Source organism: Salmo salar, chromosome 09, assembly GCF_965601325.2.
Source record: "Salmo salar chromosome 09, fSalSal1, whole genome shotgun sequence".
Taxonomy (NCBI): Eukaryota; Metazoa; Chordata; class Actinopteri; order Salmoniformes; family Salmonidae; genus Salmo; species Salmo salar.
This window is the reverse complement of record NC_138299.1, coordinates 88343717-88357981: the sequence shown is the minus strand read 5'-3', so window position 1 is coordinate 88357981 and position 14265 is coordinate 88343717. Positions and strand designations below refer to the sequence as shown.

Below are 14265 nucleotides of genomic sequence, written 5' to 3'. Positions count from 1 at the left end.
CCAAAGGCAATGAGCTCATTGAGACTCTTAACAAGGAGTGACAGTGTCAGAATGGGTGGTTAACAATAAACTTGTCTGAAACCAAAAGCATTGTATTCGGTTCAAAACATTCTCTAAGATCTAAACCTCAGCTGGAGTTGTGCAGAAAGCGTGTGACCATTGAGTAGAAGAAGCTGAACTCCTAGGAGTAACATGGATGGTCAGTCATCATGGGCAAGTCATACTGACAAAGTTGTTGTGAAGATGGGGAGAGGTACAGTATGTCTGGTATGTAAAGAAAGCCGCTGCTGGCTCAAAACAGAGCAGCACACCTTGTCCTTAACTACACACACAGAACTAACATCAATAACATGCATGATAGTATTTCCTGGTTGAGGATAAATTGACTACTTCTCTTTTAGTCTTTTTGAGAAGCATTTGTGTGTTGAAAATGCCTAACCACTTGTATAATCTATTTGCATACACTTCAGATTGACATACAGTGCATTCGGGAATGTATTCAGACCCCTTGACTTTTTCCACATGTTAAGTTACAGCCTTATTTTAAAATTGATTAAATACAATATTTTACTCATCAATCTACACACAATACCCTATAATGAAAAAGCGAAAACAGTTTGAGCAATTGAGCTCAGGAGCATCCTGTTTCCATTGATCATCCTTGAGATGTTTCTACAAATTGATTGGACATGATTTGGAAAGGCACACACCTGTCTATATAAAGGTCCCACAGTTGACAGTGCATGTCAGAGCAAAAACCTGGGCATGAGGTTGAAGGAATTTTCTGTAGAGCTCCGAGACAGGATTGTGTCGAGGCACAGATCTGAGGAAGGGTATCGGAAAATGTCTGCAGCACTGAAGGTCCCCAAGGCCACCAAGGTAACCACCAAGAATCTTCCTAGAACAATCGGGGGAGAAGGGCCTTGGTCAGGGAGGTGACCAAGAATCTGATGGTCTCTGACAGAGCTCAAGAGTTCCTTTGTGGAGATGGGAGAACCTTCCAGAAGGACAAACATCTTTGCAGCACTCCACCAATCAAGCCTTTTGAAATGAAAACCTGCTCCAGAGCGCTCAGTACCTCAGACTGGGGCAAAGGTTTACCTTCCAATGGGACAATGACCCTAAGCACACAGCCAAGACAACGCAGGAGTGTCTTCGGGACAAGTCTCTGAATGTCCTTAAGTGGCCCAGCCAGAGCCCGGACTTGAACCAGATCGAAGATCTCTGGAGAGACCTGAAAATAGCTGTGCAGCGACGCTCCCCATCCAACCTGACAGAGCTTGAGAGGATCTGCAGAGAAGAATGGGAGAAACTCCCCAAATACAGGTGTGCCTGTAATCGCAGCCAAAGGTGCTTATGAAAATGTGATATTTCCGTTTATATATATATATATATATATAAACCTGTTTTTGCTTTGTCATTATGCAGTATTGTGTGTAGATTGATGAGGGAAAAAAACTGTTTAATACATTTTAGAATAAGGCTGTAACATAACACATTTTGGAAAATGTCACGGGGTCTGAATACTTTCCGAATGCACTGTACATTAATTGTTTATTCTATGCATCGTCAGGACAGAACGGCAGTTGGGTAAGCTCAAGGGGGAGGTGTGTGTCTCTTTGTTAACAAGAGTTGGTGCGCAAGCTCTAATATTAGGAAGTCTCGAGGTTCTGCTTGCTTGAGTTAGAATACCTCATAGAATACCTCATGATACTATTCACCAAGAGAGTTTTCATCTATATTTTTTGTAGCTGTCTATTTACCACCACAAACCGATGCTAGCACTAAGACCACACTCAACGAGCTGTTTAGGGCCATAAGCAAACAAGAAAATGCACATCCGGAAGCGACGCTCCTAGTAGCAGGGATGTAATGCAGGAATAACTTACATCGTTTTACCTAATTTCTACCAGCATGTCACCTGTGCAACTACACGTGAAAAAAACTTTAGATCACCTTTACTCCACACATAAATGCATACAAAGCTCTCCCTCGCCCCATCCATTTGGAAAATCTGACCAAAACCTCAAACAGTGACTCGCTTAATACGGAAGTGGTCCGATGCAGCAGATGCTAAGCTACAGGACTGTTTTGCTAGCACAGGTTGGAATATGTTCCAGGATTCATCTAATGGCATTGAGGAGATTACCACATCAACCACCGGCTTCATTAATAAATACATGGACGACGTCGTCCCCACAGTGACCATACGTACATATCCCAACCAGAAGCCATTGTAAAGGCTAGAGCTGCCGCTTTCAAGGAGCGGGACAATAATCTGGATGCTTATAAGAAACCGCTTTACTCTATCTGATGAACTATCGAATAGGCAAAGCGTCAATATAGGACTAAGATCGAATCCTACGACACCAGCTCTGACGCATGTCGGATTTGGCAGGGCTTGCAAACTATCCCAGATTACAAAGGGAAACACAGACGCGAGCTGCCCAGTGGCATGAGCCTACCAGAAGAGCTAAATGCCTTCTATGCTCGCTTCGAGGAAAGCCACACTGAACCATGCATGAGCGCACCAGCTGTTCCAGACAACTGCGTGATCACGCTGTGAGTAAGACCTTTAAACAGGTTAACATTGACAAGGCCACAGGGCCAGACTGATTACCAGGATGCGTACTCCGAGCATGCGCTGACCAGCTGGCAAGTGTCTTCACTGACATTTTCAACCCCTCCCTGACCATGTTTATAATACCTACATGTTTCAAGCAGACCATCATATTCCCTATGACCAAGAATGCCAAGATAACCTGTCTTAATGACTATCGCCCCATAGCACTCACATCTGAGTGCTATGGGGCTTTGAAAGGCTGGTCATGGCTCACATCAACAGGAAATCCAGGACGTCTATGCCAAGCGGTGTCAGAGGAAGGCCTTAAAAATGGTCAAAGACTCCAGCCACCCAAGTCATACTGTTCACTCTGCTACTGCATGACAAGAGGTACTGATGCACCAAGTCTAAAACCAACAGGACATTAAACAGCTTCTACACCGAAGCCATAAGACTAAATAGTCTAAATAGTTAGTCCGGGTAGCTATTTGGTTAACTATTTAACTATCTGCATTGACCCTTTTTGCACTAACTTTTTTTACATACGCTGCTGCTACTATTTATTATCTGTCACTTTAACCCTACGTATATGTACATACTGTATCTACCTCAATTACCTCGTACCCCTGCACATGGACTTGGTCCTGGTACCCCGTGTATATAGCCAAGTTATCGTTACTCATTGTATATTTATTATTAATTCTATTATTACGTGTTTTACTTTTCTATTATTTCAGTAACAAAAAATGCTCTATTTTTGGGAAGGGCCTGTAAGTAAGCATTTAACTGTTAGTCTACGCCTGCTGTTTCTGAAGCATGAGACGAATAAAATGTTATTTTATTTGACAGACAGAGACAGACAGAGTGACACAGATGGCTTAACACTAGACCCTAATGCAACAGAATCCACCCCAAAAATCTATTTTCAGTGTGTCACATTAAAAAGTGAATGAAAAAAGTGAAATGTGAAACACATACAGTATGTATGTATATTAAATGATAAACAATGGGAGTCTTAATGGCCAAAGACCTGACACCATACAGATAGAAACCAAAGAGAGAACCCAAAATGAAGGGACAAACCTGATTGGAGGCGGCTGATTCTGCGAAAGGAACATTGGTGACTGGGGTCGAGGCCGACGAAACAGTGGAGGTGGTGGCACCGTGCATCATGGGTACTTTTATTCAGGCGAGTTGGACAAGAGACAGGGGGGATGGGTGGGGGGAGGGGGGGATGTTATGGTTACCATGGCGAAATGTGGAAGAGGAGTAAAAGTCATGGCAAGAAGTCATGTGACGACATTGCCAGGGGTGAGGGGTTTCAACAAGAACCGAGACATGCAAATGAAATAAGAGAAAAATTAAATGACATGACTTATTCCAATTAAAGGAGAACCAACTATGTTAAAACTGAGGAACAATATTCAATATTGTCTCAAATCTAATAGTCGTTAACAAAATATGTCAGAAATCCTATTTCATACAATCGAATCAGACTAAGGCATCTGATAATTGTATTCAGATGGAGGGAGTACATGTGTAGGGAGGGAGCAAATGAATAACAGAACAAAGAAGCAAAAGACTATTTCTGTGAACCACAGACTCACACAAATGTAAAGGCATTAGCTAATATAATATGACACTCATTTGTCATCCTTATCACATAACTGAATAACATTAATATGCTGAGGAAATATTCTAAAAATAATCAAATACGTTAGTCTTGAGATGGGAATGAGATAGCAGTGTGTACACAGCAGGCTAAGGGTCGTGGTCAAAAGTAGTGTTCCATAAAGAGAACAGGGTGCTGTTTGGGACAAAGTCACCATCTCCCTCCTGACTGACATTATGGGATGATTTCATTAAAGTGAAAGGTCAGATAGGATTGCGTCCCAAATGGCACCCTATTCCCTTTGGGTGCACTACTTTCCAACAATTCTGTGGGAGTGTGATGCATCACGTGCCGTTTCAAAAAGGGAATGAATACATCAGAAACATATGCAACAGACAGGTATACAGGCCGTTTGTGTAGAAATCAGCATCATCATGTTAAATGCAGAAGGGAATGGATGAAAAAACGAATACCGGGTAGGACATGCATAAAAAAACAGAAACACAGCTTATAGAAAAGCACAAACACTGACACACATGCACACACACACGTTCTGATTTTACAGTAAGAGCTACCTCCCCCTAGATACAGTGAGAGGAGCTACCTCCCCCTAGATACAGTGAGAGGAGCTACCTCCCCCTAGATACAGTGAGAGGAGCTACCTCCCCCTAGATACAGTGAGAGGAGCTACCTCCCCCTAAATACAGTGAGAGGAGCTACCTCCCCCTAGATACAGTAAGAGGAGCTACCTTCCCCTAGATACAGTAAGAGGAGCTACCTTCCCCTAGATACAGTAAGAGGAGCTACCTTCCCCTAGATACAGTAAGAGGAGCTACCTTCCCCTAGATACAGTAAGAGGAGCTACCTCCCCCTAGATACAGTAAGAGGAGCTACCTTTCCCTAGATACAGTAAGAGGAGCTACCTCCCCCTAGATACAGTAAGAGGAGCTACCTCCCCCTAGATACAGTAAGAGGAGCTACCTCCCCCTAGATACAGTAAGAGGAGCTACCTCCCCCTAGATACAGTAAGAGGAGCTACCTCCCCCTAGATACAGTAAGAGGAGCTACCTCCCCCTAGATACAGTAAGAGGAGCTACCTCCCCCTAGATACAGTAAGAGGAGCTACCTCCCCCTAGATACAGTAAGAGGAGCTACCTTCCCCTAGATACAGTAAGAGGAGCTACCTCCCCCTAGATACAGTAAGAGGAGCTACCTTTCCCTAGATACAGTAAGAGGAGCTACCTCCCCCTAGATACAGTAAGAGGAGCTACCTCCCCCTAGATACAGTAAGAGGAGCTACCTCCCCCTAGATACAGTAAGAGGAGCTACCTCCCCCTAGATACAGTGAGAGGAGCTACCTCCCCCTAGATACAGTAAGAGGAGCTACCTCCCCCTAGATACAGTAAGAGGAGCTACCTCCCCCTAGATACAGTAAGAGTATCCGTTTCAAGGCTGCTGAGCCTGCCCTGTGCACTGGTTCACTACTTCCATAAATATAAAAGCATTGGATTGGTGGAGGCATTGGCTAGTGGGGATTTCCACCATATTTCTTACACCAGTAATTTCCTTTAAAATCAGTGAAAGGAAGTGAACAAGTCCACACTTTTGTAGGAAGGAGAGATAATTGGGACATAGCCTAAGTCTAAGGGGGGGGGGGGGGGGGGGGGGGGGTAGAGGGGGAGCAGGAGCTTGGTAGAGGGGGAGGTAGAGGGTCAGGTAGAGAGCGAGGTAGAAGGCTAGGTAGATAGGGAGGTAGAGGGGAGGTAGAGGGTCAGGTAGAGAGGGAGGTAGAAGGCTAGGTAGATAGGGAGGTAGAGGGGAGGTAGAGGGTCAGGTAGAGAGGGAGGTAGAAGGCTAGGTAGATAGGGAGGTAGAGGGGAGGTAGAGGGTCAGGTAGAGAGGGAGGTAGAAGGCTAGGTAGATAGGGAGGTAGAGGGGAGGTAGAGGGTCAGGTAGAGAGGGAGGTAGAAGGCTAGGTAGATAGGGAGGTAGAGGGGAGGTAGAGGGTCAGGTAGAGAGGGAGGTAGAAGGCTAGGTAGATAGGGAGGTAGAGGGGAGGTAGAGGGTCAGGTAGAGAGGGAGGTAGAAGGCTAGGTAGATAGGTAGGGTGGAGGGGTGAGGTAGAGGGTCAGGTAGAGAGGGAGGTAGAAGGCTAGGTAGATAGAGAGGTAGAGGGGAGGTAGAGGGTCAGGTAGAGAGGGAGGTAGAAGGCTAGGTAGATAGAGAGGTAGAGGGGGAGGTAGAGGAAGAGGGGGAGTTAGAGGGGGAAGTAGAGGGTCAGGTAGAGGGGGAGGTAGAGGAAGAGGGGGTGTTAGAGAGGGGAAGTAGAGGGTCAGGTAGAGGGGGAGGTAGAGGAAGAGGGGGAGTTAGAGGGGGAAGTAGAGGGTCAGGTAGAGGGGGAGGTAGAGGAAGAGGGGGAGTTAGAGGGGGAAGTAGAGGGTCAGGTAGAGGGGGTGTTAGAGGGGGAAGTAGAGGGTCAGGTAGAGGGGGTGTTAGAGGGGGAAGTAGAGGGTCAGGTAGAGGGGGAGGTAGAGGAAGAGGGGGAGTTAGAGGGGGAAGTAGAGGGTCAGGTAGAGGGGGTGTTAGAGGGGGAAGTAGAGGGTCAGGTAGAGGGGGTGTTAGAGGGGGAAGTAGAGGGTCAGGTAGAGGGGGTGTTAGAGGGGGAAGTAGAGGGTCAGGTAGAGGGGGAGGTAGAGGAAGAGGGGGAGTTAGAGGGGGAAGTAGAGGGTCAGGTAGAGGGGGAGGTAGAGGAAGAGGGGGAGTTAGAGGGGGAAGTAGAGGGTCAGGTAGAGGGGGAGGTAGAGGAAGAGGGGGTGTTAGAGGGGGAAGTAGAGGGTCAGGTAGAGAGGGAGGTAGAGGAAGAGGGGGAGTTAGAGGGGGAAGTAGAGGGTCAGGTAGAGAGGGAGGTAGAGGAAGAGGGGGAGTTAGAGGGGGAAGTAGAGGGTCAGGTAGAGGGGGTGTTAGAGGGGGAAGTAGAGGGTCAGGTAGAGAGGGAGGTAGAGGAAGAGGGGGAGTTAGAGGGGGAAGTAGAGGGTCAGGTAGAGAGGGAGGTAGAGGAAGAGGGGGAGTTAGAGGGGGAAGTAGAGGGTCAGGTAGAGAGGGAGGTAGAGGAAGAGGGGGAGTTAGAGGGGGAAGTAGAGGGTCAGGTAGAGGGGGAGACCAGCTGTGGATTCCCCTCACCAGTGAATCCAGGCGCTGACAAGAGGCGGCTGTGGGGGTGCCTGCAGCTGCTCCAGTCCCGCCTCTCCCAACGGCCATCCACTGCCAGCGTGGCCGGCCCTTTCATAAGCCCTACAAGAGACGGGGCAGCAGGCTTAAACTGAATCCTAAATGGCACCCTATTTCCTACATAGTGCACTACTTTTGACCAGAGCCCAGAGGTCAAAAGTAGTGCACTATATATATATATATATATATTAGGGTGCTATTTGGGAGACAACCTGGGAGACCAACAACCTCATACTGACTAGGCTGGGACTGAGATATCTGAGCTCACAGAGACACACACACACTCTAGCAAACTCTAATAATACACAGATAAAATGTTGAAATAAGTTGGTTTTTTTGTGTCACAAATGAAAGTGGGATGACAAGTGCGAGCACAGCGGCAGACAGACAGACAGACAGACAGACAGACAGACAGACAGACAGACAGACAGACAGACAGACAGACAGACAGACAGACAGACAGACAGACAGACAGACAGACAGACAGACAGACAGACAGACAGGACAGGACAGACAGGACAGACAGGACAGACAGGACAGGACAGGCAGACACCAGTGGGACAACGTGAAGGCTCCAAAATGACTAATATCTACTTTCATATCCTCCAAGGTTCTTGGTGTTGGGGTCTGGAACTTAACTATGATTCTAGAATCTACTACAACTAGAACTACTTAACTACAATCTGAGAACTACATCCACTATCTTCAGAGGACGTGTTGCTGATCATTCTCCCCCTCTCTCCTAGCTATCTGGCCAACCACAGAGTCCATCTACAACCAACCCCCCCTCTCTCCTAGCTATCTGGCCAACCACAGAGTCCATCTACTACCAACCCCCCCTCTCTCCTAGCTATCTGGCCAACCACAGAGCCCATCTACTACCAACCCCCCCTCTCTCCTAGCTATCTGGCCAACCACAGTCCCCCCCCCAAGCAGCAGTGAGTGACCGAGCCGACCTACCCATGCCTCCTGATGGCGCCATGCACAGGACTGAGCCTACCACAGCATGCAGAGAGGGGGAGAGAGGGGGATGAGGGGAAGGAAGATGGGGACAACAGAAGGAGGTGATGAGAGGATGGAGGAGGGGAGCAAAGGGGGAGGAGCGATTGACACAGAGAGAGTGACGACAGACAACAGGACAAGACAAAAACAACATTCAGGTTAGTGCAAGCCACAAGAACAGCGTGTAAATAATGGCTAATATAACCTGTCACAGTCAACTAGAACACAGCAGAGTCAACATGGAGGCTTAAAGGCAGACAGGCAGAACACAGAACACGGGACAGAGCAGTGGAGGGCATAGGATGCAGAGAGCGTTAATAGTGTTCAATTGCTCATTGCTGTTAAGTTTGGATGGATACGGCATATCAATTGTTATTGTGGTACTTTAATAGCAATATAGACCTGATGATGGAACAGCTGAGGAAAGTGGAGGAGTGGATCAGGTAGAGATCTATACATTCTCTCCCAGAGTGTGCTGGGTGCTGTTGCTGCATACTTTAGGCCACCTAGAGCAGATTGTGCCAGTATTTGTGCATGATAGCAGGGGACCAGTTAAGCATGGGACAAAGACACAGAGTGCAGGGGACAGAGAGGGAGAAAGAAGGAGAGAAAAATAGAGTGAGAGTAGGAGGGAAGGACAGAGCACACCCAATAAGCTCTATCCCAGACAGAAGGACAGAGTACACCCAATAAGCTCTATCCCAGACAGAAGGACAGAGCACACCCAATAAGCTCTATCCCAGACAGAAGTACAGAGCACACCCAATAAGCTCTATCCCAGACAGAAGGACAGAGTACACCCAATAAGCTCTATCCCAGACAGAAGGACAGAGCACACCCAATAAGCTCTATCCCAGACAGAAGGACAGAGCACACCCAATAAGCTCTATCCCAGACAGAAGGACAGAGCACACCCAATAAGCTCTATCCCAGACAGCACATTGTATACACAGCACAGAGAGAGAGTTCCTCAATACTCACAAGGAACCCGCTTTCTTCTCTCATGTCCCTGCAATATATTCTATACCATAACACATCCCCCTATATCAAATAGACATCCACTGGTATGTGTATCAGTACTCCTGAGTAATATGTTCATAGTAATATGTTGTAGTACTAATGTTTGACATAGTAATATGTTCATAGTAATATGCTGTAGTACTAATGTTTGACATAGTAATATGTTTCTGCTGTGTCATTTCTTCTGGCTGTTTCCATGTGCAGTCCTTATTTAGACCGTTGGCAGTTAACTTGACACCCAGATGACAGTACAGTGTGAAGCTGCCATGTCAGTCTGTCTGGCCTAGCTAGCCCTGCCCTGTGTCAGTCTGTCTGGCCAAGCTAGCCCTGCCCTGTGTCAGTCTGTCTGGCCAAGCTAGCCCTGCCCTGTGTCAGTCTGTCTGGCCAAGCTAGCCCTGCCCTGTGTCAGTCTGTCTGGCCAAGCTAGCCCTTCCCTGTGTCAGTCTGTCTGGCCTAGCTAGCCCTGCCCTGTGTCAGTCTGTCTGGCCTAGCTAGCCCTGCCCTGTGTCAGTCTGTCTGGCCTAGCTAGCCCTGCCCTGTGTCAGTCTGTCTGGCCAAGCTAGCCCTTCCCTGTGTCAGTCTGTCTGGCCTAGCTAGCCCTGCCCTGTGTCAGTCTGTCTGGCCAAGCTAGCCCTGCCCTGTGTCAGTCTGTCTGGCCTAGCTAGCCCTGCCCTGTGTCAGTCTGTCTGGCCTAGCTAGCCCTCCCCAGAACACTTAGTTCACCTATCTAAATCAGACTCGGGATAGATATTTTCACCAAACTTAATTGAATGAATAACTCAGTCTACTTACTTTTTAAAAGTAAAGCCAAATTATTCTATTTGACAGAGTAGACTAGACTCACCAGGGTGGATAAAGGCTGGCTGCTGCAGCTGCATGTTAGCCAGGGCCTGCTGGTAGTGGAACATGCTGGGGTTGAACACAGCACCACCCCCGTTACTCTTCTCTAAGGTGGGCCTCTTTGGTAGCTGTTGCATTGCCCCATGGGGCATGGCCTGGGGAAGTAGAAAACGGGGAGAGAGAGAGAGAGAGAAAGAGAGAGACAGAGAAAGAGACAGAGAAAGCGTCAGCATTTGGGCTCAGAAATGGTGCAAGTACAATGCATCTACAGTTGAAGTCGGAAGTTTACATACACTTAGGTTGGAGTCATTAAAACTCGTTTTCAACCACTCCACACATTTCTTGTTAACAAACTATAGTTTTGGCTTTGTGCATCTGCTTTGTGCATGACACAAGTAATTTTTCCAACAATTGATTACAGACAGATTATTTCACTTATAATTCACTGTATCACAATTCCAGTGGGTCAGAAGTTTACATACACTAAGTTGACTGTTCCTTTAAACATCTTGGAAAATTACAGAAAATGATGTCATGGCTTTAGAAGCTTCTGATTGGCTGGTTCATCCTTGGGAGCAATTTCCAAATGCCTGAAGGTACCACGTTTATCTGTACAAACAATAGTACGCAAGTATAAACACCATGGGACCACGCAGCCGTCATACCGCTCAGGAAGGAGACGTGTTCTGTCTCCTAGAGATGAACGTACTTTGGTGCGAAAAGTGCAAAGGGCCTTGTGAAGATACTGGAGGAAATAGGTACAAAAGTATCTATGTCCACAGTAAAACGAGTCCTATATCGACATAACCTGAAAGGCCACTCCGCAAGGAAGAAGCCACTGCTCCAAAACCGCCATAAAAAAGCCAGACTATGGTTTGCAACTGCATATGGGGACAAAGATCGTACTTTTTGGAGAAATGTCTGATGAAACAAAAATAGAACTGTTTGGCCATAATGACCATCGTTATGTTTGGAGGAGAAAGGGAGAGGCTTGCAAGCCGAAGAACACCATCCCAACCGTGAAGCACGGGGATTGGCAGCATCATGTTGTGGTGGTGCTTTGCTGCAGGAGGGACTGGTGCACTTCACAAAATAGATGGCATCATGAGGCGGAAAATTCTGTGGATATATTCAAGCAACATCTCAAGACATCAGACAGGAAGTTAAAAGCTTGGTCGCAAATGGGTCTTCCAAATGGACAATGACCCCAAGCATACTTCTGGAGTTGTGGCAAAATGGCTTAAGGACAACAAAGTCAAGGTATTGGAGTGGCCATTACAAAGCCTTGACCTCAATCCTAAAGACAATTTGTGTGCAGAACTGAAAATGTGTGTGCGAGCAAGGAGGCCTATAAACCTGACTCAGTTACAACAGCTCTGTCAGGGGGAATGGGCCAAAATTCACCCAACTTATTGTGGGAAGCATGTGGAAGGCTACCTGAAACGTTTGTCCCAAGTTAAACAATTTAAAGGCAATGCTACCAAATACTAACTGAGTGTATGTAAACTTCTGACCCACAGGAAATGTGATGAAAGAAATAAAATCAAATAAATCATTCTCTCTACTATTATTCAGATTTTTCACATTCTTCAAATAAAGTGGTTATCCTAACTGACCTAAGACAGGGAATTTGTACTAGGATTAAATGTCAGGAATTGTGAAAAACTGAGTTTAAATGTATTTGGCTAAGCTGTATGTAAACTTCCGACTTCAACTGTATGTACTTTGAATGACATAAAAACCTTACCTGTCAAACTACTCTGAAACAGCCTACTACCCTAACATGAAATCCCTTCTGAGGGTTGAACAGCATCACTGCTCTTGCTGGTAGTTCCCCAACTATAGAGGATGCTACTGTATCAGAAATCCCTCAGGCCAACCATAGCAAAACAGGGCTGTCAGTCTAGAATCCATTTTCTGATGGAAAATGTGACGCAACATCGGACAGAAATGGAAGAAACACTTACACACATAAAAGTGAAATCAGAAAAGATAGTGATAAAAAGGTAAAAAATACCACAGGCTGCGGCGGGGTTAGCACAACAAGCAGTGAGCACACGATGACAGCCAACCAATGAGGATCAAGCAAATGACACAGACAGTAAACCAGTGGAGATAGGGGTGAGGTGAGCTAGAGAGAGAGCTAGAGAGAGAGCTAGAGAGAGAGCTAGAGAGAGAGCGCTAGAGAGAGAGCGCTAGAGAGAGAGATAGAGAGAGAGCTAGAGAGAGAGCTAGAGAGAGAGCTAGAGAGAGAGAGAGAGAGAGAGAGAGAGAGAGAGGTGTGATGCATAATGGGAATAGATGAAGGTGAAGTTGAAGGAAACAACCCACAGAGAAGCAAAAACATGAAGCATTACTAAGGAGAATGATGATATAACCTGAGGGGAGTGAAGCCTGACAAACAATCAACCCCTAGAAGCAGACCAGAGGACCAACAAATGCAGATGAACAAGAAAAAATGCCCAAAATGCTTTAAAAAAAAATCTCTATTTTCCTTCCCTCTCCACATCTTTCTTTGTCTCACTCCTTCCCTCCCACTCTCTCTATTGTGTTTTTATACACCTGCAATGCAGACAGTCTGTTTGCTGTTGTTCATCCTGTCAGATTCTCCTCCTGTTGCCTCCTTATATCACAAAAGATACAAAGGCCCAGAGGGTTCTGGTCAAAAGTAGTGCACTATATAGGAAATAGGGTGCCATTTGGGATGCAGCCTGAGCCTCAAACAAGCCAGCCTCCAGCAAAAACACTTCTCACACACTATACAGCAAGAAAATACATCCTTTCATCTCTGGTGGGTAATGTGCTAATGGTGTGCTGCCCTTATCCTGCATAGCAACAGTAAATATATACCCAACTGCAGAACATTTTAAACACGTGAAATATAAACTCAGTCTCTGCGGATTACAAAGAACCAATGCAGACCAAAGATGCGTCTGAAATTCGAATAAAATTAAATCTAACTTTATTTGTCACATGCGCCGAATACAACAACTGTAGACCTTACCGTGAAATGCTTACTTACAAGCCCTTAACCAACAGTGCAGTTCAAGAAAAAGTAAAAAAAAATATTTACCAAATAAAGTAACGTAAAAAATTATTTCAAAAGTAACACAACAAAATAACAATAACGAGGCTATATACAGGGGTTACAGGTACCGAGTCAATGTGGGGGTAGAAGGTTAGTCGAGGAAAATGTAGGTAGGGGTGAAGTGACTATGCATAGATAATAAACAGCGAGGGGGGGTGTTAATGTAAATAGTCCGGGTGGCCATTTGATTAATTGTTCAGCAGTTTTATGGCTTGGTGGTAGAAGCTGTTAAGGAGCCTTTTGGACCTAGACTTGGCGCTCCAGTACCGCTTGCTGTGCGGTAGCAGAGAGACCAGTCCATGACTTGGGTGACTGGAGTTTTGACCATTTTTGTGGCTTTCCTCTGACACTGCCTAGTATATAGGTCCTGGATGGCAGGAAGCTTGGCCGCAGTGATGGGGGGGGGGTTGTAATGCCCTCTTCACGACTGTCTTGGTGTTGGTGATGTGGACACCAAGGAACTTGAAACTCTTGACCCGCTCCACTCCAAGCACTTCATGGATACCGATGTGAGAGCGACATGGCGGTAATCATTTAGGCAGGTTACCTTAACTTCCTTGGGCACAGGGTCTATGGTGGTCTGCTTGAAACATGTAAGTATTACAGCCTCGATCAGGGAGAGGTTGAAAATGTCAGTGAAGACACGTGCCAGTTGGTGCGTGCATGCTTTGAGTACACGCCCTGGTAATCCTTCTGGCCCTGTGGCCTTGTGAATATTGACGTGTTTAAGGTCTTCCTCACATCGGCTACCGAGAGTGTTATCACGTAGTCATCCGGAACAGCTGGTGCTCTCATGCATGCTTCAGTGTTGCTTGCCTCGAAGCGAACATAAAAGGCATTTAGCTCGTCTGGTTGGCTCGCGTCACTGGGCAGCTTGTGGCTGGGTTTCCCTTTGTAGTCCGTAATAGTTTC

At 46.4% G+C, this 14265-nt stretch overlaps 1 protein-coding gene across 8 annotated transcripts in view; it reads right to left on the bottom strand.

Annotated features, from left to right (window-relative positions):
• The window catches only part of mbnl3 (muscleblind-like splicing regulator 3), a 75325-nt gene that overhangs the window by 7774 nt on the left and 53286 nt on the right, over window positions 1-14265 (bottom strand). For 4 of the 8 annotated variants that reach the window (XM_082956030.1, XM_082956031.1, XM_045724106.2 and 1 more), the window contains 3 exons: window positions 10270-10420; window positions 7356-7466; window positions 3647-3741 (listed from right to left, as the gene is read on the bottom strand). In XM_082956030.1, coding sequence (XP_082812156.1) covers window positions 3647-3741; window positions 7356-7466; window positions 10270-10420 — 357 coding nt within the window. Of the gene's footprint in view, window positions 1-3646; window positions 3742-7355; window positions 7467-8363; window positions 8400-10269; window positions 10421-14265 lie in introns of all 8 variants that reach the window. The other 4 variants (XM_014212982.3, XM_014212984.3, XM_045724109.2 and 1 more) reach the window with 3 other exon arrangements.